Genomic DNA, 25,922 nt, shown 5'->3' with positions numbered 1-25,922 from the left:
AATATACTTCTGCCGAGGATGAATAGATTAACATGGATTAGAGATGTTGGACTCACTATGCCAAATATTACCTGAAAACGTGCCTCAGTGTGCCTCTAAGGGAAGGAGTGTGTGTGTGTGTGTGTGTGTGTGTGACGACATTGTCCAAGGCCACACCTTCACAGAGGTATTTCAGGCACAAGGTCAGGAGTAGATGAGGGTTCAGGCAAAGTCCACCTGAGGAGGATGCTAAAAAATCCATTACACATTCTGTGAATGAATGATGGATTCAAACAATCCATCACACATTCTGTGAATGAATGATGGATTCAAACAATCCATCACACATTCTGTGAATGAATGATGGATTCAAACAATCCATCACACATTTTGTGAATGAATGATGGATCTTTTTTTTAGTCATCTATTTGTGTTAGTGTCCTCACAAAGATATGAGTGTGTGTCGTGTTGTTTTCGTGCCTGTTTGGGTCTGTTGAACAGATGTGCTTTGGTGGGTCACCACGTCCCCTCAGTCTGTGGACGGAGAGTAAAACGGCTTTAAATTAAATTAAATTGTGCCACCTACTGTTGAAAAAACAAACAAACAAACAAAACCGCACAATTTTTTTTATTTTTATTTCGTTAAACTTTTTAATAATTTTTTTTACTGTTAAAACAATCAGGATCTAACTGTAACATAATTTTATTGTTTATTTCTAACTAAAATCTTTTTTCCGGCCGCGGAAGGGAGGCTCCGGCGACGTAGCGTGCGTGCGCGCGGCCGACGACGCCGACGTGCCCACGCACGCAGCTGTCAGTAGGAAATGCAGCGCTGCTGGTGTTGGATGTAGCGCCGCCGCTTTGCTTGGATAAATTAAACAAAGAAAGTCCTTTTTATATTCAACACGGGAAATCTGCCCTGTGGGAGACTGGGTGATTCCGGCGGGAGGAACGAGTCCGCATGTCCGGCGGAGTTAACGGAGAACTTCAGCTAGCTGGCTAAGCTAAGAGAAACAGAACACCATCGGCTAAAACAAGCTAACCTAGCTAGCTGCTAACGTAGCCTGCTAGCTAGCTCGCCGATTCCAGGACTGTAGCTCTTCCCGGTCCTCACACGGTCCAGCGCCCGCCCCCCCCACACCCAAACAGGGACCCGGGGATCGGGCTATCGTGTTTCCAGTTTAACGGAGGAAGCTGTGGGACCGGAGCTGTGGCGGGGGGACGCGTGGACGGGAACCCCCTGGCTCCCCAGGCGGACGGATCGCAGTGACACGCCGGTCGTTGGTGAGTTTTTGTTTTTTGTTGTTTTTTTTGTTTAGTTTTTTGTTTTTTTTTGGGGGGGGGGGTGGAAAAGCCGAGTTTGGAGTTGAGGTTGGGGTTGGCCGTGTTGGGGGGCAGCAGGGTGGACTCTGCTCGTTCCGGGGCCTGGCACACCGGCAGGGTGTTGACTCTTAGCTGTCGGTGATGTATTTCTCCTGTGGGCTGAAAGGGGAAGTTGAGTCGAGGCCTCCGGAGAAGCTGTGACAACAAAGTGGCTGCTGTTGTTAGCGTTAGCATCCGACCGCTAGCTCCAACACATCCACCTGCTTCATCAGCAAAACACCGGCTCAGTGTGGGCGTTAAATGGCACTCTGTGGTTAGTGGGTTCAAGATTATACTAATTCTTTCACCATCCTTAAAGGACTGTTAACGTTGGCGAAAACATTTTTGTGTTATATGACTTATAGAAAAAGTACAAAACAAGGTTGCTGACATTTGTCATTGTGAAGTCCTGTAATTACTCCCAATACTCTCCTGTCTGAGATTAAAGGGGAACTGCCAGATGCCATAGTTGTCAGCACTTTTATTGATTTTTAAATGTCTCAGAGCTTCACGTTTGACTTTACACATTAAATGAAGTGTAGAAGAGTTTGGGGATGGGGAAATTGTTGTCATGTTTGTTTATGTGAGCACACTTCTTTAACCTACTGCTCTCATTTCATTTTTGGATGAGGAACTATTTTCTTATGCTGGTTCTAAAATGTTTGGTTTCCAGGGTAATGACTTGTTGCTGAGATGATTTGTCCTCCTACACACTTTAGTTGAGTTTAAGAGGTTGTCAATGATCCATGAAGTTCAATTCTATTTTGTGTAATGATGCCAGAAGTAGAAAACTCACCTCCCTTCATGTTTGCTCTGTTTGTGAAGGAGAGATCAGAGAGGAACAATGGCCGAACTCTCCACCTTATCCCCATCGCCACCTACACTAGGTGATCCTCATGCAGCTCCCTCCATCCCTCCGTCCTCACCATCGCTCCCTCCTTCAGAGTCTATGCCCAAGTCTGCCCTGTATAATGACAAAGCTTTGACTGGAAATGCTTCCTCAGCTCAGTCAGGGTATTCAGCCGCAACCCCCCAACAACTTTTAGGTCCTCCCAAAATCACTGCTGAGATCCACCTCTCATCATCGGGAGATGAAGTTACTCAACAGAAAGAGGAATCGACAGGAAAAGGTGTAGAAGGTGGAGGTGTTGTGAAGCAGGAAACGATGGCCAATGAACCAGCAGCTGCGGATCTCCCACAAGTCCCAGCACCAGTTGAACCGCCGGTTCAGAGTGAAGTGCAGGAGGCATCCCCCTCTCCTGATCTCAATCCTGGTCCTAATCTGTACCCCAATGTGCACGTCACCCATAGTCCAAATCCTGTCATGGATGGCAGTCAGTTTACAGTTTCCAGTTCCACACCTGCTCCTTCAGCATCCACAGATACGGCAGCATCAGCAACAGTGGAAGAGGAGAAACTGGAGCCAACTGAACAAGCACAACAGGATCAAAGTCAGCCTCCCCCTCTGTCTCCAAAGCCTCACACTCCCAATGAACCAGGGAAAGAACTGCCCAGCACCCCCACCAGAGCAGAACACCCCAGCCCTACTGTCCCATTCATCCATGAACCGGCCTGTGCCCTCCCGCTGCACAACCCCAACCCCCGCCCAGCCCCTGATACCCTCAGCTATCTGGAGTCAGCCAGTCTTATGTCAGGAACGCTGGAATCTCTGTCTGGCCTGGGAGAGGACGGGAGCTCTGTGGGCTCAGACTCTGAGATCAACGGCCTGACCATCAGACGCACTGATAAATATGGCTTCCTCGGTGGGAGTCAGTACAGTGAAGGAGGGTAAGCATTAGAACTTAAATTTGTCACTTACACTCCTGGCCAATGTGCAGAATATTGCTCATGTCCAATTTTTCATTTCATTATGTTTCTACAGCAACATCTAGGATAGATAGATATTAGAGATATGTAGTATGGCTAGTATGGAAAAACAAACACATCCTTTTTCTTTCCTTTTGTTCTTTTGTACTTTTTATGCAGACTATTCACTTACAATATTAAAAAACGGATCATGACCATAGAATTGGTTTTACACAGACTGTAAATCCTGTCTGATTATCTAACCGTTTTAATCACTAATTTCACATCTTATTCACTCTGTCATCCAGAGCTATTCTCATGTCTTCTTGGTCACCCCATCTCTTTTTTTGTCTTTTTCTCCACCACTCTAAACAACTCTGTCCGTCCCTTATCTCCCCTTGGTCTGACTCAGATAATGCTGAGAGCGTTTTTTGTGACTCAATACGTACTGACTGTCTGTCTGCTGTAGTATCACCCCCCACACCCATCAGCTCTCTTCCTGTATTTTTTTATTTATTTTGGTCAGACTTGCTTCTACTTCTCTGACAAGCTAATTGCACTTCCGCTGTTGAATAATTAAAATGTTATTGATTTGCCGTCAGCGTTGGCATTGTGGTCAACGTGAAGAATGTTCTGTGTCTGTCTGAAGATTCAACTTAATGTTGTGCAAATGAATGTAAAAGCATAAATGAGGTAATTCACTTGTGTCATTCCATAAGCTCCTGTGCTCTATTTAGGAAGATGAAAACCTCTCAGTTCTGTAAACGATGGTGTCTTGTTTTTATTGCCCAATGTTTCAGTGAGAAGGATATTCGGGTTGAAGTTGCCAGACAGAGGGAGATTAAGTGGATTGACATGTTCAACAACTGGGATAAATGGGTCAAACATCGCTTCCAGAAGGTAAAAACTGATGTTTTTGATGATTAGAAAATTGTGTCTAGGAAGTCTTTCAATGACTTTAGACGTATTTAAATTATTTAAACTTGATTCAATGCCGTAGCCAATACACTGTGTGTCTGTTTGTGCATTCCAGGTGAAGTTACGCTGCAGGAAGGGTATTCCATCTTCTCTCAGAGCCAAAGCCTGGCAGCTGCTGTCCAACAGCCAAGAGCTTCTCGAAGCCAACAGGGGGAAATTTGAGGTATCGCTGTGACCATTGTTCTGCCTACATTTTCTCCTGAAAGAGACTGAATCATATAATAACACAAAAAAAGATTTAGGATGTGATCATCAATTCAAACAGAGGATTGCTTGTGGATTCAGACTCAGTTGCTTCCTGGCACATAAGGAAAAATGAAGAATGAATGGATCACTGTCTCGTTCCCACAAAGGAGATAATTCACCTTCATAAGGAGTTCAAATGGTACACAGTCTCTGTGTGACAGGCTGCAGTGGGGGAGTCTCTCAGGAGACAGCAGTTGCTAGTGTCCCTTTTACTTACAGGAGGTTGATATTATATTGCTCAAGCGCTTGGCATTTTGTTTATTATTTTTTTAGACTCTCAGTCATGGAAATACTTCAGCCCAAATGCACTGACATGAAAACATGAACATGGAGAACAGATTTCTCCATGTGAACTTGGTTATAGCTGTTCTGAGAGTTTTAGGGAGTTGTGAAGAAGCTACAGTATTTTGATTTGGAGTCTTTTGTTCAGGGAAGTTGTGAGTAGGGCAATTTCAGCTCCGGGGGTGCTAAAGGGGCGCAGGCGCAGCCCTGGTGATCTGTAAGCCTCTTATCAGAACCAGTAATCCTGCCTGTCAGAGCGCTGCCCCCATGTCCACCCTGGAGGGGGTCTGGCCTCAGCTGGGTCCAGGTCCAAGTAGTCAGCTTAGTGCTGTTTCTATTGTCTTAGCAGGACTTTCTGTCCGACCTTTTCACTTGCATTTCATTGTTTACTCTCCTTAATGGCGCTTCATACAGGACTTTGCGGCCTAATCAGCTTTTATCTCTTATTTAGAAATCAATTCCACAAGTTACTGAGAAACTGTCTGGAACTTGTGGGCTAATTTTGTCTCTGCAGGAGCTGGAGAGAGAGCAGGGAGAGGCCAAGTGGCTGGACATTATAGAGAAGGATCTCCACAGACAGTTCCCCTTCCATGAGATGTTTGCTGCTCGTGGTGGCCACGGGTAAAAAAAAAAAAAAAAATACACACACAACAGGCTATTTTACAAAGAAAAACACACCTGCATACAACCCACAAATATTATATAACCAATGAGGAAATAAAAAAAAAATCTGAAGCCATAAAACCAATAAAAATGTACTTGTATAGGACAAGTGGTTGAGATGTGATGTCTATTCTTACGTTAAGAGCTTGTGTGTTCCATTGTTCCCTTTGTTTCCAAAGGCAGGTGCATGAACTGCTTAAGTATTTTAGTGGATTTGTCCACCGGATAATTTGGCTTTTGTTCCTGCAGGCAACAGGATCTGTACCGGATCCTAAAAGCCTACACCATCTACCGGCCTGATGAGGGATACTGCCAGGCCCAGGCTCCCGTGGCTGCAGTGCTGCTCATGCATATGCCTGCTGAGGTGAGCGGCTGAGTGAGGCTTTTTGTGTCTCTCAAAGCTTTCACGATTCATGAACTTACTGATGGTTTTTCAGAACTACGTTAACGTTAAAATCTATATCCAAAAGTAAAGGTAGACTCTGGCTTTGGAAAGTGAAATATGGTTTCTTCTGGTTTCAAAAAACCAAGATGGCTGAATGACAAATTACCAACTTAAGTCATCAAAATGGCAGCTCACAAACTCATGTGTAATGTCATGGTGGGATGACACTTGCATTGGAATTCTGTCACCACCCATGGTGACCAATATTTTGGGCTTCTTCTGAGTCCCAAAATATCGGTTGCTTCATGTCATTGTGCATCACACAAGCCTTTAAAATAGGGCCTTTATGATTTTTGGCTTAAAAAAAAGAAGTGATGCTTTGCCTTGATCTATCCTCGCCTGAAGAAGAGAACAAAACAAAAGCTCCACCTTATTCAGTTTTATCTTTCATTCAGGTTACTAAAAAAAACCAAGATTATGAAATGATTTGGGATCAGTCCAGTTCATTTTACTGGCCTTTATTCCCCAGGCTCTTGGTCATTATGTTTAATGCGTCAGCTCAGAACAGGCCGCCCATAAGTTTGAGAAATCATCACGTCATGAAGTGACCTAACTGTCAGTTACTCCAGACAAACACAGGAAGGAGTGAGAAGATTTACTTCAGGGTGAATGTGCATATTGTTTCTATTTTTGAAAGAGCAGGAAATAAAAGCAGGAATTGACAGTACAGCTGTGCTTCATCCTGCTGCTTTGTGACAACATTAAAGGAAGAGCAAGTCACGTTGGAGAAAGACTGTTGATATCTGAACTTATCTGAATAAGACCCCTCTAAACTGAGTGGAAATCAAGTCTTTGTCTTAACTGAAGCACAACAAACTTAATAAACACCACAGGATAAAAGCGTAACAGCTGTTTTTACAAAACAACACTGTGAGACAGAAGAGGTTCATAGCGAGACTAACAAGGAAGGTAATGTGACTTGGCGTAGCATGTGGAGTTGTGTATAGAACCAAGTATTTGTGCTGTGCCAGCAAACGTGTGCTTTCAGATCAGGCCTAATGTGAACCATTTATCAGGAGTGTGTACGACAGAGTCCCAATTAAATCTGTGTGAAGAAATTCACTGAGTGTTTTGGATTTGAATCATTTACTTTTAAACTCCATTTGCACTCGCTCATGTAACTTAACTGTTTGCTTTTGTTTCTGTTTCACAGCAAGCTTTTTGGTGCCTCGTGCAGATTTGTGAGAAGTATCTGCCTGGCTACTACAGCGCCGGGCTGGTGAGTGAATTACTGAGCTTCTTCCTCTTCGTGTCTGTTCTCTCTGCTTTTATTGACACGTCTTTTATGTGTTTTAGGAAGCGATTCAGCTGGATGGAGAGATCTTCTTCTCCCTGTTGCGGCGTACGTGTCCGATGGCGTACCGTCACCTTAAGAAGTTCAAGATTGACCCAATTCTCTATATGACCGAGTGGTTCATGTGCATCTTCTCGCGCACCTTGCCGTGGTCCTGTGTGCTTCGTGTATGGGACATGTTCTTCTGTGAAGGTTCGTTCACATCCACGCGTTTCCCTGTCAACTCTCCTCTTCATGGGTTTGTTTTTTTGACTGTCTGAGTCTTTGGTTGCAGGAGTGAAAATCGTGTTTCGTGTGGGCCTGGTGCTGCTGAAACAAATGCTTGGCTCTGTGGACAAACTTCGAGAGCTGCAGGGCATGTATGAAACCATGGAGCGTCTGAGAAACATTTCCCCTGACACCATCAGAGAGGACTTACTGGTACAGGAGGTTGGTATTTCTTCCTCAAACATGTACACAAGTAAAATCTGCTTCTGTTTTGACTCATGGACACGAGTTATGAGTCACTTGTCCTGCTGTGACCGGTCTAGTAATCTTCACTTCCTCTGTCTGCCCCACCCACCCACCTTCTTCCCCATCTGATCCCCAGATCACTACGCTCCCTGTGACGGAGGCACTCATAGAGAGGGAGTGCAGCATTCAGGTGAGGAAGTGGAGAGAGTCCAGAGGGGAGCTGACGCACCAGCCGGGCCGCCGGCTCCACGGTACGAGAGCCATTTATGAGTACAAGCGACGCGCCGCCGCCATCAGCTCCGGTGGCAGCTTCTCTTTCCTGGGAAGCCCAGTGCCCCCACCAGGACCACTCAGGGCCTCTTCCAGCCTCTTGTCACTTCCTGGTTTCCGTAAGTCTAAGGTCCCTTTCCGCTCCCAAACCAAGAAAGGCTCCTTTTCAGGGCCGTCGGGAATAGAGAGCCTGCCTCCTCTGTCGCCACCCGCAGTGACAACAAGCACGGGCCGAGGCCCCAGCCATAAGCCCCCCATTCCCCCGGGGGCAGGTCAGAGGTCACCAGCACCTCACGTTCAGAGCCCCTTAGTCGCAAGTGCGGCCGTTTCAACACGTGAGGCTGCTCAGCCCTTAGAAGGTGCTTCGACACAGGGACAGCCTGCCGTTTTGCCCCCAGCTCAAAACACACCGCCCCCACCCAGCGCTCTGTCCCCCTCACCTAAAATCGTCTCTGAGCAAATCACCCCAACTATCCCGTCTCCCACCGCAAACAACGCCCCTCTGCCCCCGTTACCCGACTCAAAAAAAGAAGCGGCGCCAGTGGCTGACGCCACACCTGGAGAGGAAGAGGGAAAGAAGAAGAAGAGGAGCAAAGAGGACAAGAAGAAGGAGAAGGAAGACGAGAAGAAGAAGCTGAAGGAAAAGAAGGAAAAGGAGAAGGCTGAAAAAGAGAGGCTGAAGAAAGAGAAGGAGAGACTAGAAAAGGACAAGAAGAAAGCGGGGAAGAAGAAGGACAAAGGGGGAGGAGAGGCCGAAGACAAAAACGGAGCTGCGGCGGCGAGAGATTCAGCCTAGATTTCCACCCCATCATTCCAGGATAATGAAAAGGGACGCTGAACAAAAAAGAAAGAAAGAAAGAGGTCAGGGGAACAAAAAGACCCCCAGCACCAGAGAGAGTGATTAATATAAAAAATGGGATGGCCTCCTGTGTAACACATCATCATTTCAGACTTAATGCAATCCCGGACTGTGGTGGAGAAAACTGGATCGTGGTTTTAATAGCACCTCGGGGAGCTTTTTGCCCCTCACTCTCTGCTTTCTTTTTTCACCAAGTTTTATTAAGACAGGACAAATTTTCCTTTTTTTCTTTTCAACTGGAGCACGGGCTGTGACATCACGGTCATTATCTCTTTTTAGTTTAATTTTTAACATTTTGATTATTCTTAATCCGATCGATGAGGTTAGAGGCGTGTCGACTCAAGGAACTGTTGAACCGAACGTTTTCAGAAATAGTTACGGTGCCATAGAGGATGTAAATAAAATTAAAAAAAGAAAAAAAAGAAGTCCATACAGGAAGTCGTTACCACTCCGCAGGCTCGTCAGCTCTCACAGGTTATCTGGATGACTGGAAAAAAACAAAGCAAAACAAAAAAAGAACTTGTTGGATGTCGTCTCGAACGCAGGCACTGAAGGCAGAAATGCTAGCAATGTTGTTGAGGATGTATTTATTGTCATTGTTAAATGTTGTGAGTGAGTGTGTGCCTTAGTAGTGTAGTGAAACGTGTTACTGTTTTGTGTGTTGTCTGCTTTTGCCTGCTTCCGAGCGTTGAACTCTTTCTTTGGTTCATCCCAAACTCATTCCAACTCATTGGAATAAATCTTCTAGACAGCAAAGAGGGAGAATGTTTGAAATACACCCAGACACCACATATTATGACTTTTAATATTTAATTTATGTGCGTTTTTTCACACATGGGAGAGTTGTTGTTTTTATTTCAAGCCCCAATTTGAATGTCTGATCTCTGAAGCTTATATATATATATATATATATATATATATATATATATATATATATAAAAATAAAAGCAGGTGCGACATTGTCGGTTAAACTAGTCGTGTGAAAACATGCAGGCATCAGCAGTGACTGTAACTGAGTCCTGCAGACTAAGTGTCCATCTATACGATTAGGTTAACGAGTATTATTTTTGCTTTCAATGAACAAATTCTGATGTATTCAACCAAATTTCATTATGGGGAAACACTTCGACCCACGAGAATGTGATTTTAAGAATCTTAAAAAGAATGAAGGATGATTTTTGTTAGAATAATTATTATCATTATTGGGGTTTTTCTTTGCACTTGTGGTTTTGTCACGAAGCACCACTGAAGTTGCCCACTCCGTTAGCATAGCGGCGTAGACCACGAGCGGTTTCACTGTTTGAAAGCTGCGGCTCGAGGACCTATAGGAAGCCACTTGACTGGAGGTGCCAGGTGTGCCAATGTAGCATTAACCTCTAACCTTTGACCCCTCGGGCTCTGATGTATTTATGTATAAAGTGGTTAATTTAATCAAATATAGTATATTATGAATTATTATTATTATTTTGAATCTGAGTATTTTTCTATGTGAGTAAAGAGACACCTGGCTGACTGGAACGATGGCCGACTACATTGTGTAGTTGCAGGGGGATCATTTAAAAAGTTTTGTTTTTGATTTCTCTTTTTTTTTTTTTCTTCTTCCCCTTCTTCTTCTGCACGTTTGGTCCTCTGCTTTTACACAAACAAACTTGATGCATGTCTTGTTTTAAGTTTATTGTCATCGTTTGTTTCAGTTGACTTGGGCTCAAGAGGCTCCAGTTTACTGAAGCGCAGTATTAAACCGACTTGAGTGGGGAAAAAACTGGGCCTCCAGCAGAGCCAACAGTGAGACGGGTGACACAGACAGAACATTTGGGAGTTGAAGGTCTTAATCGTACTGTATGATATACTAGGAGGTGATTATTTTATTTTATTTTTAATTTTTTTGAGCTTTGAATACTTCTTCGATTCAAGATCTTAAGTATGTCTGTCTCACCGGGTTGTGTTATAACATTCATAAAGATTTATGAACTAACTCCCTAACCTATTTACACTCAGTGTCTTGTACTGTAAAATATTTATGCATAATTAAACAGCACTGAACCCCATCAGTATACGATCAATAGTGCTAGGTAGATAGCATTTAAAAAATAGAAGAAAAAAAAAACATTTGATGGAAAAAAAAAAAAGATAGTTGATGCTCTTTAACTGTACTGTTTCTGTAGTTAAAGGACTAGAGGGACTTGCGTGTAATTGTAGTCAACGTGTCCTCCCGTTTTAACCATCTGAGTAACTTCAGGTCATTCGCACGTTAGTGAGGGAGCTCTGAACACTTCTATGCAAACCTTCCTCTTTCGTCATGACTGTTGAAGTGTGTTTGTGTGTGTGCTGTGACAGCAACACTTCTGATTCTGGGAAGAAATTAAAATGTGCGCACACTTTCAGGACCGTGGAGTTTAAAATACTTTTGGAGCAATACGTCTTGGCGATCACATCATTTCTCTCACTGAAGATCCTCCTGTGATGTCCAGGACGAATCCAGAATATCCATGTTTATCCCCAACTCTCCGTTCTTGGTTACAGTTAATTGGGAGCGACCCCCCCCCCCCCCCCCCCAATAATCCACAGAACATTTCATCAGTTTTTTTTTTGCCCCCCCACCGTTAACGTCTTGTGTTTTTAAGTTTACATGTCAGTCTCTCTCTGGCGCAAGTGAAAATAAAAATCATAGCTAATTGAATTCATTCCTTCAGATCTACAACTGATGTATTTAATTGATGATGATAATGACATTTGTGATGAGTAATAAACCGTAATATATTAAACCTTCATGCTGTTTTTATTTATTTTTTTCATTTATCTTTGATTCACTTCAGCCTTCAGCCTTCTGATTTGTATTTTGGATTCTTCGGTCTAAATTTCCTGTTCGTACATGCAGATGCAGAGAGACGCCTCTAGATGTTGCCAGAGCTTCGTCTCCTCCCTCAGACCCGTGTCCCGCAGAGACACTGAACAGAGACACTATTGTACAAAAGCAAACGGGTTTTATTCACAGTTTGTCCCTTTTTTTTTATTCGTTACAGAGGAAAAGGAAAGGAGTCCATCACTGGAGTGGAGACAGCTTATGGTTTTTAACGTTGGCAGGAAGGAGCGGAGAGAAAGAATCCGAAGACTTGAATGTTTTCTTTCGGCCCTTTCTCTCCTCTCCTTCTGACATTTCAAGAAAAAAAAGAAACTTTTTGAGGAATATGGAGGGGAAAGTTATGTTGTCGTCACTTTTAGGAGGCAACTTTTTCCCGCTCTGAAACCCGCTAACACCGCCCCCTCCCCTCGCCTCTTCCGACCGCCCTCACCTCCTTCTCCGAGAGGACATCTTCAAAATTTGGAATGAAGTCCTTGTCACATGTTCACACACCTCATTCATACAAACACCTCGGAGGCCGAAGCGACAGGGCAGACAGAGACATAGAGGCCAGAAGAAAGAAAGATGTTAGAGAAAAGTTTGTTTTTGTTTTTAGATGGAAATGATGTGACAGGATAACTTTTATTAGAAATCATCCCTATTCCCCATAAGCAAACATAGACACCCCACAGACAGCGGCCCGCTCATGAGTCATTGTGACAAGTCTTTGGTTTGAGCATGAGCGGCTCGATCACATGGGTTTAACACAGAGGGAGAGCAGGAAGGAAGAGGAGAAAGGGGAAGGGGGGAGGGGGATTTGGGGGGGGGGGGGGGGGGACAGAATAGCAAAAGGGATTGCTGTCTTTCTTGTCTTCGGGTTCCTCTTTACTCCTCCTTCTCCTCTCCGTGTGTGATGACGTAGCAGATGTTCTTGTAGTCTACGTTGCCAGCAACATCTGGGGGGAAGGCGGCCCACATGTTCTTGATCTGGGGAGGGGGGTGATATTAATTAAACGATGCCGCCTGAAAGGTTAGTAGGAGAAACTGATCGGATGCTGCTTTCTGTCCATGTGGCCTGAATCGGTTTGATTTGCCTCCAGGGAAGCTTCTTGATGTCAATCATTCGCCATGAACGTGGTCTGGTCTGGGGTTCCCTGATGCCCTGATCTCTGTCCTTAAACTCATCTCCTCCTAAAAGCCCCAAAATATCTTTCTCATCTGATCTCCTTCATTTGTTATACAGATGCAGGACTTAATATTCCCAACCAAGACCTGAATTTAGCACTGAATCTGTACTGGTGCCCCATGTTGGACAAAAAGACAGCAGATCAGGACGTGTGTCCTACTTATTGTTAGAAATAAGTGGAAAACCCAGCTGGATCCGTGAAGACCAGACAGCTAGTTAGAACGGTTAATTTACCTCCTCTTTGCTGAACCTGTCGCACTGAGTGGTCAGGAGCTCCTCAAGGCTGCAAGAGGCAAACAGGCAGATTTTAGTGGACGCATTCAAGCTCAACGTTTGGATTTAACGTCAACTACGAGCACTCACAATTCCTTCTTGATGCTTCCGGTTCCCTCGGGGTCCAGGACCTTGAAGGCGCTAAGGATGACGTCCTCGGGATCAGCACCTGGTGAGGAGGAGCGTCTTAAATTCAGCACAGAGGTGAAATACTCAAAACCTAATTCCCCCAGTCCATGTTATTTTATTATAATGCTACGATTGAAATTTTATGGGGAAACTTCCTTCTGCTGTAAACTGGATCAGGGCCTTTGTGTGTTGATCTACAACGACAGGATGTGTCGGTCTAATGGGTTATTTTTGAGGGGGGGTGAGTGCTAACTAAAGTGATGCCCACCCTTCAGCTTCTCTCCGAACATGGTGAGGAAGACGGTGAAGTTGATGGGGCCGCTGGCCTCCTTGATCATGGCCTCCAGCTCCTCATTCTTCACGTTCAGCTGGCCTGAAGTGCACAGACATTGACAGAGAATCAGGGAGGAGGTGAAACACACACATACCCCCCCAGATGAGCCTCCCGCCTGGACTCACCCAATGAGGCCAGCACGTCCCTCAGATCATCTTTGCTGATGATACCGTCTCTGTTCTGGTCAATGATTGTGAAAGCCTGGGAAGAAAATAGAGGGGGGGGGGGGGGTAGACAGATGAGATGAAGACGGACAGGCTGAGGCCTTTTCACACTTTCTGGGCTCCTCCGTCAACAGTTTGTCCATTAAAGTGGCAGCTGGCGCATGGACCGGGGCAGTTGTTGCCTTGAGGGGTGCGATGTGGGGTGGCTGATTGGAGGGGGAAGGTGGGGAGGGGACGGGGTTTGTGGCCCCCCCAGTTTTTTCTTACATGTTAAATTGGGAAAGTATCATAAGGGAACAGCTGTCTGATCTGCTCACCCTCTGCAAGCTTGGTCCATGAAACTTAAGATGACCTCTTGGACTTGGACTTGAACTCAGACACCTTCTCACACACACACACACACTCCCGGCTGTTATTTTTTCCATCAGTGCAAGATCGTCCCTAATCATCATGTCGTACATTCCCTAAGTGGCACTCAAGATGCCTGTATCACTTATCACGGCAGGAATGTTTCCTCTATACGGAGACATCATTTAATGGCAGACGCCGTCATTATCCGATCTCTTGACGGGACGTCCTGATAAAATCCCAGATTCCTGACCTCTCTGAACTGCAACGCGCACACAAACACACACTCCCGTTGCACCTCGCTTCTTCACCCAGACCTTTCGCCTACAGCTCCTACGCTCTTCTTCTTTTTCTATCTACAGAACAAATCTGTTTGATCTCAAGAAGACATCTGAGTGACGGTGGGGGTCAAAGGGGAGCAAAATATGGAGAGCTTCGAATGGTGTCAGAAATTTCCGAACTCGGGGGGGGGGGGCTGTTGGCACGCAAAATAGCAACTGGTGTGAAAGTGGATCCGAGAAAGCTCCTTTAACTCTAATTTCAGTTTACAGCTTCACAGAGAAATTGAACTGAAGTTGAACCAGCTGGCCCTGAAGGATCCTGTCGGGATGGAGAGTCAGACCAAAGCTCACCTCCTTGTACTCCTGAATCTGGCTCTGCTCAAACATGGAGAACACGTTGGAGGAGCCGCCATCTCCTGCTGCCTGCCTCCTCTTGGCCTTCTTTGGTGCCTGGAGGACAAACACACGGGTGAAACTTTCATCAGCTCCCCAGTGAAGCCCGTCAGTCCTTTCTGGCTTGAAAGCGATTAAAGTTTAACCCATCTACTTGTATAAATCCTGTAAGTCAGTAATTTTACGACTTTATGATTGTTGAATGGCTAAAAACAAACAAACAAAAAGGTTTAAGGTTTTGAATATTTTGTGCAGCAGATCTAATGTTTTCTTATTTCCTTCCCAGTGAGCATCTCATGGCCACTTTGGTTTTAACCTGTGACCCCATGGAAAGGTCCTGACCCCGGGTTCGAGAAACATCAACCAAGATGGTTAGTACAGACATTTCTGACCTCACCGTTCATTTGACATGCATCTGGTGTCTGAACATCTTTAGATTTTCATTACACAAAACTAATTCAGCAACACAAACATCCTCATGGCCGCAGCAGCGGCAGCATTATAATGACATCCACCAAAGCTCGACGAGCTAAAAGTGACGACATTTTAAAATGACAGAAAAACATAAAAAATAAAAGCGGAGTTAATCCGTCGGGATGGTTTGATTTCCTCCCTGTAGATATTTCCAGCAGCAGCAGCGTGCACAGATGAGCAAACGCTGGTACTCACCATCTTGAGACGGTATGAGTGGAGGTTTGGAAGATCAAGAAAGAGAAGACAGTGTGAAGCCGCGTTATACGTATATCCCGGGGGGCTTATATACCCCTGCACGGACCAATCTAACTTTAGCCACACACTCAAGTTTGGATGGGGATAAAAAAGAGAGAGAGAGGATGGTCAAGGATGAAAAGTAAAGGAGACAGAATGGCAGGACGGTGTATCACCTTACAGGAGATCAGAAATAGACCCAGGAGTCTTGGAATTAAGTAAACCTGATAGCTGAGGGACCCGGCTGCAGGTCTGCAGTCCCACGTGGACTAATAAGGACATTCGGGACATGTATGCTTGTTGGACCGCTGGACACTGGCTCTCCACCCTCCTGTCCACCTCCATCTGCCTGCAGAGAGACACATTGGCCGCTTTATTTTTGGTTTCTGATGTTCATTGCAATATTACAGACTACGATAAGACCATTCTATACTCTCCGTGCCCGATGCAGCTTTTTTACCCTGTAAGTGCACGGCTCAGCTTTCTCATCTTAAATTCAGACAAAGTGATGATGCTGAAGTCAAACCTGGGATTTTCCCAAACACGTGTTGACGCACGCCGCTGTGCATTAATGGACTCGTCTCACTTGTTCGTTTTAATTCATTAAAATATCTTCTCACACAACAAACAACATGGAGGAGGAACGTTTTTTTTTTTTTTTTATCTAAAGTTGTACAAGGAATTACTGGGATAAAAATAGAAAATATTCATGTGGATGGATGTATATCTATATCAGTCATTTTACAGCAGATCATATATACACACACACACACACACACACACACTCTCATGTGTCTCATGTCTTTCCCAATGTATTAATATACACATTTACTGGGCTTAGCTTTAATTAGGACCCATCTTCATCTTTTAAAATATTTCTTTTTCCTTTTTTTTACTGTCACATAGTCGATTTGAGGCTGATAAACAAATGGAAAAGTGGAAAAGTTAATTATTATTAAGAAAATTTAGTTTTAGACTGTTGAGACTGAAAATAATAATTTCATATATAATAACAAATGTAATTTTTTTCTCAACAATCGTAGCTTTCAAGAAACTATGATTAATCATCTTTAAGCTTTTAACTATCTATATCAAATGAAGAAAATATTCTTTGATAGACTGAAAAATATTATAAATAAAACTATAATGCATCTTTTTTCTGTTTATTTATCATGTTTTACACATGAAGTAAAATGCAATGAAAGAAATTACATGTAAAAAAATAAAAGCTGAAAAACTTATTATATACATGTATTAATTATAATAAATTATAACATATAAATAAAATTCACATTGAAACATTGAAGGTGAAAGAACTTCAAATCAAATGAAATTATGTTCCATCTGTAAAGTAAACTGAAAATATCAGAAGAAAAATCAGATGATCTGTATCATTAGTTGATTCTTCTTCGCCGGCTAAGATGGAGCCAGTGGTGCAGCAGATGAGGTAGCTTAGTCTGGTGGTTCCCAACCGAAGGTTCTGGGCCCTCTGAAGGTCCGCGGGGTAAATCTGAGCGGCCCCGAGTCGACTGAAGAGGCCGGAGGGAAGAATAAGGAAACGTTCTGTGACGCCCGTCCGTTTTTTCACAGTTGAGTCACGTCGTCAGCGTGAAATTAACGACGACATGCCTGAGCAGCGAGTGCGCTGCTTCCCCATCACGCTGAAGTACGTTCTCACCGATTGGCCTCAGCCATGAGTACTTTCCCTCCTGTCCCTCCTGCCCACCCCCTCACCCTTCCTGTGTGCTATCTACCCGCCTCACGCTCTTAAATATAAGGGGATTACTTGGCAGGGTGATGGCAGCAGACATACGCAGGAGAACAGGGAAGCGACAGCTGGGGCCGACTAAAATAGCTAAATAAACTTCTACTTAAGCGTCTGCCAACCGTGTCGGGCTGTCCGAGCAAAATGCTTTCCTTCATTTGTTCTGTCAGGTTTTATGTCCAAATTTACCTTATTAATCTCGTCTGCTGGACAAATTTATTTTTGCCCCCGCCGGCTGTGATCTGTTTGTGTTTCCACTGATCTCGGCCCGATGAGTCTCTTACCGTAATGTGGATTAGGCGGACATTTGTTTGAGCTGCGTTCAGGACATCCAAGGGCCCGACGCTGGCTGTCACCACGCTCTTCTGTCCCCGTTGACCTTTGACCTCTGGTGCACTTGATTATCACCACCTTGTTTAGGAATTAAATGTGTCGCCATGTGATGTGACTTTCTCCTGGACTTTTAAGGAGCAGGTTCAGGTTCAGACGGACGTTCGTCTTACTGAACCAGTGGCCTCTGTTTTATACCAAACTTTTCATGTGTCGCGATCAGAATCTGCATTTTCTCTGCTCATTTCTGCTTCGGCCATCCTGAAACTGTGAGAACGAGCTGCAGCATCGCAGACGCTTCACAGTTTCAGTCAGCTGCTGCTGCACAATAACAACAACAACAGGGACCCCCTTTACAATGCTGGCATCCATTCTGAGGAGGTGTTTGTATACAGATGTGTGTGTGCATTTCAGGGACACTCTGTTTGACACGTGAAACCTCTCGCCACGCTCCTCGGAAGCCATCTATCATTTTTTGGATGATTGGTATGTCTGTCTGTAGGTCTGGGAATGCGGAGAAGCTCCCAGCTTGACTTATGCAGGAGGATGTCAGAGTTTGTAATGAGATACTCTGATGTGTTTGATCAACCGCTAAACTCAGGTTTTCCCATTTTGTCATCTGATTCCATGTCAGATTGTGTTACACCAAATCGCCATATCGCCAATTGTGCGTTGAACTGAGCTTTGCTATTTGCTGTCCTGAGAGAGAAACGGTGGCTTTGTTAAAAAGGTCACTTATAGAAAGACAGCACATTTTTGACATTCGGTATGCTGTCAGATATTAAAACATGATGAGGCTGCAGCTCCATCTGCTGTTTACCGACCTACACTGCCTGAAGTTCCTGACCATCCTCTGTTTTCTGTGTCCGCCATAAAAAAGAGTCAAAAATGGAAGAATTAGATAGAAATGAAGCCGCCGTCCTATCAGGAGAATGGAAGTGAAAAACATTAAAGATTTATGTTTTATTACATCATATGACTTTTACTGAATTGATTTTAATGTAACCTAAAACAAGTGTCCCCCCACAAACACACACACACACACACACACACACACACAGTCTGTCAAACCTTTGACTGAGATAATTATTCTAACTAAAAATTCATTTTTACTGTAAGTCAGACCTTATTCTGCCTCGATGCTTCCTGTTCATTTTAATAGAAATATTTTGATGTGTGATGAGTTTTAGAGTCCGGACCAGAGACCAAGATGCTGCTGTGCATTTTTTGCATCAGTATCTTTGTCTTCCATCGCAAATCTCATGCTGGACATTAATTCTGAAAAAAGCCCATAAATAATTCAGCTGCCTTGAATTTCAGGGACCCGTTTTCAAACCCACTGTGCCCATTTTCACATGTATTGCTTTAACTTTACTGAAAACATTTACACGTTTGACAACTTCCTGATGTGGACTACAATTTTAAATAAAATTTTAAGTTATGTTTTTATCATATCAGTGTGTGGACATGCCAAACTGACAGAACCATTTTCATTTCTTCATGCAATGAAAATAAATAATACTCTTTGTTTAATACTGTTTCATGCAGGGGCAGGATTTCATGGGAGTCGCCTCACAGCGAGGAGGTTCTGTTTGCATGTCTTCCAAACACGTGACAGACTCCCGACCTGTCCGGGGTCCACTCTGTGTCAGCTGGGATTGGCTCCAGCAACCCCAATCCCCCCATGGCCTGATGGCTAATGAATGGATCAGAGGTTTTTGTTGTGCATATGCACAGATGTAACTGAAGATGAGTCGTGGCTGAGTTCCTTGTTTCAGGATGTTGATCCTGCTGGAATAGAACAGATCGACAGTTTTATTTTAAGGCCGGTGTTTTCCTGCTGTTGAGGTTAAAGTGCTGCAGTGACTTCTATCTGCACCATTTGATGTTCACAAAGTGCATCTGTGCAGACGGCAGGGACACTGAGGCCGCCTTGGCTCTGTCACATCGATCACATCTATAAATAGTTGATGAGCAGCGATTATTTTAGGTCATTTACAGATTTCTGAGCTCAAACTCGACAACACAGGAAGTCTCAAAACACCTCAGAGTCAGTTCCTCTTTGACACGCAAGAATCGCTTCATCTCAGTTCCTCTTTTTTTTGTTTGTCACCCCAGCTTGATGAGGGCTCCATCATCCTGCTGCTCCTCTGCTGCCCGTCGGCTCCTCAGCCACTCCTCTCTGGCCTTCTTCACCTCCTGGCCATAATAGTCGTGAATTTTTCTGAAGTCCTCAAGCGGATCAAAACCCACCAGAGGCCACTCACTGTACTGAGGCGCCGGCTTGTTGAGCGGGGTGACCAGAGCGTTCCTCCTGGGCCACAGTTTCGGGGACTTTTTGGCTCTGGTGGTTGCTGAATGTGCTGGTAGAACGGTGCTGGCACTGAAGTTCCTGCCCTCCCTCACCACGTCCATTGGCCGGGGGAGGAGGCCGCTCGTGGTCTCTTCGAGGGCCCCGACAGAGGAGCAGTGGTGGGGTTGGCCCAAACTTTGCTGCTGTTTGACCTCTGCGAAGGAAAAACTTATTAAAATGAGTAAAAGACATTCAGAAACTGTAATGAAGGGTCAGATAAGGGCTGTCACTCAGCCGTCAGGCCTAACACACCTTCATACTGCCTCCCCAGGTCTCGGACCAGCAGGGAGAGGTAGCAGTGGCTGGCCGACAGCAGAGCCTTCACCCAGCTCTCCTGAGTCTGAACGTCCACCGCCGCGAACCTGTAGGTCTTCAGTCCGGGCCCTTCGAACACCAGGGAAAAGGCAAAGCGTCCGTCAGACTCCACGCGTCTCACCGCACAGCCCTCCAACACGATGACGCCCAGCAGGTGACGGTCGGCCGGTCTCTCCTGGTAGAAGAGCAGGTTTGCTTTCAGGACGAACCACCGCCGATGGTAGGTGGCATTTCTCTCCTTCTGCACAGACACACGGCACAGTGAAGCAGGATTAGGGCTCTTCAAGATTCTGTATTTTTTACTGTCTGCTGTTGCTTCTCGCACCTTTTTGTAGAGATATCCCTCTTTATCTACCGGAGAAGTGCACGATAGGTAATGGGTCAGAATCTTCTCATGGAGCTTCATCCCAACACCTGAAGATGAGAAACTGCTTTGACATTTGTAAGATATTTAACTTGTGAAATACAGGAACAATACAATAACTTCTAAATATTAAATACATTCAACCTTTTTAGTTTTTGATCATTCACAAAATAAGTTTTTTTCTATTCATGCCTCTGAGTGGTTGTTGCTATTCTTGAATTAAATTAAGTTGTCCTCTAGATTTTTTACAAAATACAAAACTTTTCTCTATTAATTAATCATCTCACAACCTCTCAGATTTATCTGGTGACCCCTGGGAGGGGCCCGACACTGATGCACCTTCATTAGTTACGACAGATGATGATAAAGCAGAAAGCTGACATTAATATTCACCTCCAAGTTATCCTCACTGTGTGTAAGGTTTAGAGCAGCTGTCACCAGAAGTAGGAAATAATTAGTCGATGGATAGATCGATAGATAGCTGGACTTACCTCCGATGTATGCTGAATCCCTCACAGGGTCACTTTCTTATATCATTCTCAGTAATTTTCTTCAGTTTCCTCGTCGTCCCTGAATGTGGAGTCAGTTGTTTTCAGTCAGTTCGACTCACCCAGATCCAGACAATGCTTGAATATATATAGTTTCAGGTTACTACCATCGGTTCAGCCACGGGTACGAGAGGACGAGCGTTGAAATATAAATAACTCGACCCACTTCCTGGTAACAAAACCCCGACACATTATATTCTCCCTCCTGTGTCTGAGCCACCGTTGAGCTGCAGGCTGACACACAGCAACTGAAATAAACCTCCCTGACAGGAGCCGCTACCTGGAGGTCACATGTCGGATGTTGAAGAGCCGTTTGAGGTCTGATACTTCTGTCTTTTTGCATCTTGCATCACTTCTTTTTTTCAGTCTCTGATGATGCGTGGAACAAATGTCCTTTGGTAATTGGTCGATTCTCTGAGGAAGATTAGAAGGCTTTGTTTTTGGGTTGTTTGTTCGTGACAGTATCATTTTTAAATGTTGGAATCAGTAACAACAGTAAAACTGAATTGAAAATGACCTCTTACAATTGTGCTTCTCCATTTCTAAACTTGTATCTATTCTTGGCAGCCACTTATCATTTTCATCCTAATGGACCTCAAGGAATTCTGAATCTAAAAGAGTCCAAAGTGTTAAGACTTACAAAGTCTTATATAGTGTGGGATCCTCTCCGTTCATCACGTCACCACAGTCTGAATCAAATCCTTAAACCCTAACGTTTTTAATTATATATTGACGTAAAAGAAAGTTTGGAATTCCTTCACATTTTCATCAAATTTATGAAAAACACATTTAAAAAAAGCCATGAATTATAAAGTAACCAGTGAAAGAGTTTGAGAATTAAGTAGAAGAATTTGCTTTTCCTATGTGTCCATCTGGCAGGTGTGTGTCATTTAATTTAGATACTTGTGTTAAAAAACTAACACACAAACAATAAATGTTCCATCACAGTCACAGTAAGAATTAGGTTTAATATTTAATATTTAATATATTAAATGTTTTATGGTCTTAATACAACAAATACACATTAAACATTAATTGTAATAATTATGTAAAAAAAATAAAAATAAAATAACAATAATAATAATAATAATAACAATAATAATAATAATAATAATAATAATAATAATAATAATAATAATAATAATAATAATAATAATGTTATAATTACTGTTCTTCTTCTTCCTATTGTTATTCCCATTATTATTATTTGTGTTGTTATTGTTTTTATTTCTCACCGGCTGGTGGCGCTAAAACGTCATTTCCTTTTTCTGTCCACCATTTCCGCCGTTTATTTAAAAAAAGGGACGAAGAAGAAAAACAAGCGAAGAAGAAACGAAAACGAACGTCGCCTGAATTATTTTCAGTAGGTTTTGTTGCATTTCGCCGCTAAAACGCCGTTTCGCGGCCTCGTTTGTGTGTTTCGTCACGTGTGTTGTGCCGAAGTTAGACTTTATTGTTTAGCTAAACGTGTTCTCGGCTGTAGTCGATCATCGGATCGATAAATGTCTTAATGTTTCACTGCATGCGCTGCTGTCGGCTAACATTTTTAGCATCGAAGCTAAGTCGCGGGGTAGCGGCTCATTTTAACGACGTTACGGGGGCAGTTTCTTGAAAAATAAAGACACTCACCGATGCTGTGAAGCTGCTTCGGGGGAATAAAATAGTCGCTGTCTTGTCTCCTGTAGCGCCATGCCGAAAAGGAAAGTCACATTTGAGGACGGGATCGGAGAGTACGATCTGGACGAGGAGCTCCCAAACAAAAAGGTAACACCGTCCCGATCAGCTCTCCGTCCGGGACAGAAAACACCAGACTGGATTCAGTGTGCTTCAATCACAAACTTAAGAGACACAGACCTCGTTTGAAATGTCAAGCAGAATCATTTTAACTGTCAAAAAAAGGTAAACAGGGCTATTTATAACACCCAGAAAATACTCCCTATAAGGAGGTTGGTGGAGAACTGGATTGACAGCTCGTTTATTTTTAGGTTACTGTCATATTTACACACATTCACATATGTATAAAATAGAGAAATTATAATAAGATCTGATCTATAAACCTACATGTTGGGATTGTTAGTCTGGACTTCACACACAAGTGACATTAAATAGTCGAGACCATTTTCAGGTTAGAAATGTCCAAATATTCTCTTTGGGCCAGTGAAAGCAGTGTTGTATGTTTTGTAACTATTTCTTCTCTTTCTTGCGGAATCAGAGTTGTGAGGTGGCCAGCGGTCCAGGCTCCAGGTTCAAGGGTAAACACTCCCTTGATAGTGATGAAGAGGATGATGGAGAAGACTCAAAAACCAGCAAATATGATATTCTGGCCAGTGATGATGTGGATGGTATGACTTTTCATTTGTTTGAGTTGTAACCTTTTCCTTGTTTTGCTCATACAAGTTTGAGATTTGTCCCTAAAAACAGTACAGCTGCAATTTTTTTCTGAAACAACAGCAAAAGCTTTTCTGTCTCTACCACTTGAAAATGTTATGCCTGTTTCATATAAAGACTCAATTGGCTAAGACTGCAAATTTTATTTTCAGGGCAAGAAGGAGCAACAATTGACTACGATGAGGGAGTTTCTATTACACCTTTCAACCTGGATGAGGAGATGGAGGAGGGACATTTTGACTCAGAGGGAAACTATTTCATCAAAAAGGAACAACAGATTAGAGATAATTGGCTTGACAACATCGATTGGGTAATGAGAATTTTAGGTGCTTTTGCTCAATATTTGAAAACCTTTCAAACAATATGCAGTAACATAAATATCTTCTTCCAGGTGAGAATTAAAGAACAGCCTTTCAAAAAAAAGAAGAAAGGTCTTGGAGCCAAGCGGACACGCAGAGTCGGCGATGAAGATGAGGCTGAGGAGGAGAAACAAAGAGAAGAGAAGCAGGCAGACCAAGAAATTGAAGAAGAAGAAGAGGAGGAGGAGACGGAGCCTGCTGAGGACCCTCTGGCTTCCTACACACAGAACCAGCTCACAGAAGCTGTGATCGAACTGATGATACCCGGGGAGACAGTTGCCACAGCGCTCCGCCGACTAGGAGGCCTTGGACAGCGAAAGAAGGGAAAGCTGAGGGAAGAGAGCGAGCCCACAGAGGAGGTCAAAAGGGATGCAGAAAAGCTTGATAGGCTCACAGCACTAGCTGACAGACTGGTTGGATCTGGGATGTTTGAAATCTATCAGCAAACGTATGAAAAACTGGCTTATTTAATAAAGACCGGCAAGAAATCAGCTGTACAGAAGAAATCCAGCGGTGACGAAGAAGAGGACATACTTGACATGTTTGCAGATGAATTTGATGAAAAGCATGCCGGCAAATCACAAGATAAAGAGGAGAAAGAAAACAGAGGTCTGCTGGTTTTCTGCCTGAATGCTTGCCTTTGATATGTATAATTATGTTTAGTTTAATCCAGTTTTTGTCTCCTCAGTGAGTGATGAAGTCATGTGGGAATACAAATGGGAAAATAAGGATAATTCAGAAATCTATGGCCCCTTCACCAGTCAGCAGATGCAGGTATTGTCTGACATTACTTTGAATATTTAGTCATGAATAAAAGGAAAAGTCTCATCCTCCAGCAAAGATTACTTTTTCATACGCTAATCTTACACCTGTAGGTAATATATTATTCCAATGTATAGAAAACTCTTGAAAAGGTTGGAAGTTTTTTTTCTTTTTCTTTTGAGATGTTGGGCTGCCAAGGATAAAGAGAAATGTGCAACTGCATCATGCAAAAAGAAATATTGATTTTGGAATCAGTTATATGTAAATTAATTTTATATTCTATTTATATATACAAATGTACTAAATCTAGAATTTACGTAGTGTCTGTGGAGTATAGATGAGTAGTATATAAAAGCAATCATAATTTCCAGTAAAGCCTAAGTCAGATTGTATTGAAGTGTATAAGAGAACGTCCCGACTGCTCACTTGATTTGATGGATCGATGAATATTTTCCTAATGTATTTATAAAGTCAGCCTCCAGTTTCAAGCCTTCTCCAATATCAAAAATGTAATAAATATTTTAAACAGTGCCCCAAATTTAAAGACAATTGATGTGACGCAAGACTTGAAAATAGACTCTTGCTTATGTAAGTTTTATTTCTCATAAGGGCTCACATATAAAATTGGTAAAAAGATAAATTCTTCAGAAGCCTATTTATTTGTGGTTGTGTTTCAGGTTTTACATCTTTACACAGATCAAGCACATGTGTCTATTTTAAACTCAACTAGTACTGGTATATTTAATCTAAACATTTGGATATATTTAGGGTTTTGTTTTGTTTTTGTTTTTTTTTAAATCTCAGATAGCCTAATGTGCCTTCAAACCTAGTGTGAAACCCCAGTTTGTTAGATTACTAGATTATTGGGGATCTGACAGGTTCTACCTTTGACCTCCGTCTGACCAGGTGGGCTTTAATCTTCTTATTGTCTGTTTTTCAGGATTGGGTGGATGAAGGCTACTTCAGCAGCGGGGTTTACTGCAGGAGGGTGGACCAGGGGGGATCTCAGTTCTACAACTCCAAGAGATTAGATTTCGAGCTCTACACATGATTTTCATCCATCTCAACCATCACAGTCACTGTGGTGTCAGATCTGTCATTTTAACAGCGGCTTTGTTTTCTGTATATTTTAAAATAAATTCATCATATATGTGGTGCTGCTGTCAGTCCTTCTGGGTTTTTTTCCCTCTAGTTCATCATTCTCAAACTTTAATGAAAAGATATAAAATATAAATCTGCTGGTTCATCTATCATTGAAGATTATGGAGAGGTTGAGATAACATTTGTGGCATTAACAGATTTTCAGTTATGAGTCACTGTTGAGTTAGGAATATATTATCAACGTCCATCATATTAACAAACAAAATAAGATGCTGTGAAATAAATATTCTTCATTTAAATAAATGTTCAGGCAATACAGCCAAATCTGATTCCTTGTATTTG

The 25,922-nt window shown here is 43.1% G+C and overlaps 4 protein-coding genes and 1 long non-coding RNA gene across 11 annotated transcripts; 3 read left to right on the top strand and 2 right to left on the bottom strand.

Moving 5' to 3' along the window:
- Nucleotides 1-806: 806 nt before the first annotated feature.
- On the top strand, nt 807-10,808 carry tbc1d10b (TBC1 domain family, member 10b). Of its 2 annotated transcripts, XM_029509264.1 has the most exons (11): nt 807-1,263; nt 2,167-3,129; nt 3,948-4,047; nt 4,181-4,288; nt 5,168-5,274; nt 5,566-5,680; nt 6,915-6,980; nt 7,058-7,247; nt 7,330-7,484; nt 7,645-8,095; nt 8,177-10,808. In XM_029509264.1, the coding sequence occupies exons 2-11, from the start codon at nt 2,186-2,188 to the stop codon at nt 8,572-8,574; spliced, it is 2,634 nt and encodes an 877-aa protein (XP_029365124.1). In that variant the 5' UTR covers nt 807-1,263; nt 2,167-2,185; the 3' UTR covers nt 8,575-10,808. The 2 variants fall into 2 exon arrangements, with proteins under 2 accessions (XP_029365124.1, XP_029365123.1); XM_029509263.1 differs by having other exon boundaries at nt 7,645-10,808.
- Nucleotides 10,809-11,604: 796 nt separating this feature from the next.
- Nucleotides 11,605-15,383, bottom strand: mylpfa (myosin light chain, phosphorylatable, fast skeletal muscle a). Its single transcript, XM_029509271.1, has 7 exons — nt 15,257-15,383; nt 14,546-14,644; nt 13,527-13,602; nt 13,336-13,440; nt 13,029-13,107; nt 12,900-12,948; nt 11,605-12,466 (listed from the first exon to the last, which is right to left on the bottom strand). The coding sequence occupies exons 1-7, from the start codon at nt 15,257-15,259 to the stop codon at nt 12,365-12,367; spliced, it is 513 nt and encodes a 170-aa protein (XP_029365131.1). The 5' UTR covers nt 15,260-15,383; the 3' UTR covers nt 11,605-12,364.
- On the top strand, nt 14,563-19,880 carry LOC115047987 (uncharacterized). Its single transcript, XR_003841036.1, has 3 exons — nt 14,563-14,754; nt 14,874-14,958; nt 19,509-19,880. It is a non-coding gene; the product is annotated as an uncharacterized LOC115047987 (long non-coding RNA).
- pheta2 (PH domain containing endocytic trafficking adaptor 2) lies at nt 18,442-21,287 on the bottom strand. 5 transcript variants are annotated; one of them, XM_029509267.1, is made up of 5 exons: nt 21,078-21,287; nt 20,914-20,992; nt 20,384-20,472; nt 19,996-20,299; nt 18,442-19,897 (listed from the first exon to the last, which is right to left on the bottom strand). In XM_029509267.1, exons 3-5 carry the CDS (start codon nt 20,462-20,464, stop codon nt 19,500-19,502), a joined length of 783 nt encoding a protein of 260 aa, XP_029365127.1. In that variant the 5' UTR covers nt 20,465-20,472; nt 20,914-20,992; nt 21,078-21,287; the 3' UTR covers nt 18,442-19,499. The 5 variants fall into 5 exon arrangements, with proteins under 5 accessions (XP_029365127.1, XP_029365125.1, XP_029365130.1 ...); XM_029509265.1 differs by having other exon boundaries at nt 20,384-20,486; nt 20,914-21,287; XM_029509270.1 differs by having other exon boundaries at nt 19,996-20,296; nt 20,914-21,287.
- A 994-nt stretch (nt 21,288-22,281) lies between these two features.
- Nucleotides 22,282-25,634, top strand: cd2bp2 (CD2 (cytoplasmic tail) binding protein 2). 2 transcript variants are annotated; one of them, XM_029508601.1, is made up of 7 exons: nt 22,283-22,333; nt 22,656-22,734; nt 23,183-23,312; nt 23,511-23,668; nt 23,750-24,326; nt 24,406-24,491; nt 25,420-25,634. In XM_029508601.1, the coding sequence occupies exons 2-7, from the start codon at nt 22,660-22,662 to the stop codon at nt 25,528-25,530; spliced, it is 1,137 nt and encodes a 378-aa protein (XP_029364461.1). In that variant the 5' UTR covers nt 22,283-22,333; nt 22,656-22,659; the 3' UTR covers nt 25,531-25,634. The 2 variants fall into 2 exon arrangements, with proteins under 2 accessions (XP_029364462.1, XP_029364461.1); XM_029508602.1 differs by having other exon boundaries at nt 22,282-22,734.
- Nucleotides 25,635-25,922: the final 288 nt, after the last annotated feature.

The sequence above is a fragment of the Echeneis naucrates genome, chromosome 8 (assembly GCF_900963305.1).
Source record: "Echeneis naucrates chromosome 8, fEcheNa1.1, whole genome shotgun sequence".
NCBI classification, from domain to species: Eukaryota; Metazoa; Chordata; class Actinopteri; order Carangiformes; family Echeneidae; genus Echeneis; species Echeneis naucrates.
Note: the sequence above shows the minus strand (reverse complement) of the source record. Positions and strands in the feature narration are given on the sequence as shown.

Excerpts from the sequence above, each read along its gene's own strand:
- tbc1d10b (XM_029509263.1), top strand. The coding sequence starts at position 2,186 with ATGGCCGAACTCTCCACCTTATCCCCATCGCCACCTACACTAGGTGAT. Across the intron at positions 5,275-5,565 it reads GCTGCTCGTGGTGGCCACGG|GCAACAGGATCTGTACCGGA; the intron begins GTAAAAAAAAAA and ends TTGTTCCTGCAG. Across the intron at positions 6,981-7,057 it reads GCTACTACAGCGCCGGGCTG|GAAGCGATTCAGCTGGATGG; the intron begins GTGAGTGAATTA and ends TATGTGTTTTAG.
- mylpfa (XM_029509271.1), bottom strand. Across the intron at positions 13,108-13,335 it reads GTTCGGAGAGAAGCTGAAGG|GTGCTGATCCCGAGGACGTC; the intron begins GTGGGCATCACT and ends CCTCCTCACCAG. Across the intron at positions 12,467-12,899 it reads ACAGGTTCAGCAAAGAGGAG|ATCAAGAACATGTGGGCCGC; the intron begins GTAAATTAACCG and ends CCCCCTCCCCAG.
- pheta2 (XM_029509265.1), bottom strand. The coding sequence starts at position 20,464 with ATGAAGCTCCATGAGAAGATTCTGACCCATTACCTATCGTGCACTTCT. Across the intron at positions 20,300-20,383 it reads AGGGATATCTCTACAAAAAG|AAGGAGAGAAATGCCACCTA; the intron begins GTGCGAGAAGCA and ends GTGTCTGTGCAG. Across the intron at positions 19,898-19,995 it reads CCTGGGGAGGCAGTATGAAG|AGGTCAAACAGCAGCAAAGT; the intron begins GTGTGTTAGGCC and ends TTTCCTTCGCAG.
- cd2bp2 (XM_029508602.1), top strand. The coding sequence starts at position 22,660 with ATGCCGAAAAGGAAAGTCACATTTGAGGACGGGATCGGAGAGTACGAT. Across the intron at positions 22,735-23,182 it reads AGGAGCTCCCAAACAAAAAG|AGTTGTGAGGTGGCCAGCGG; the intron begins GTAACACCGTCC and ends TTGCGGAATCAG. Across the intron at positions 23,313-23,510 it reads GGCCAGTGATGATGTGGATG|GGCAAGAAGGAGCAACAATT; the intron begins GTATGACTTTTC and ends TTTTATTTTCAG.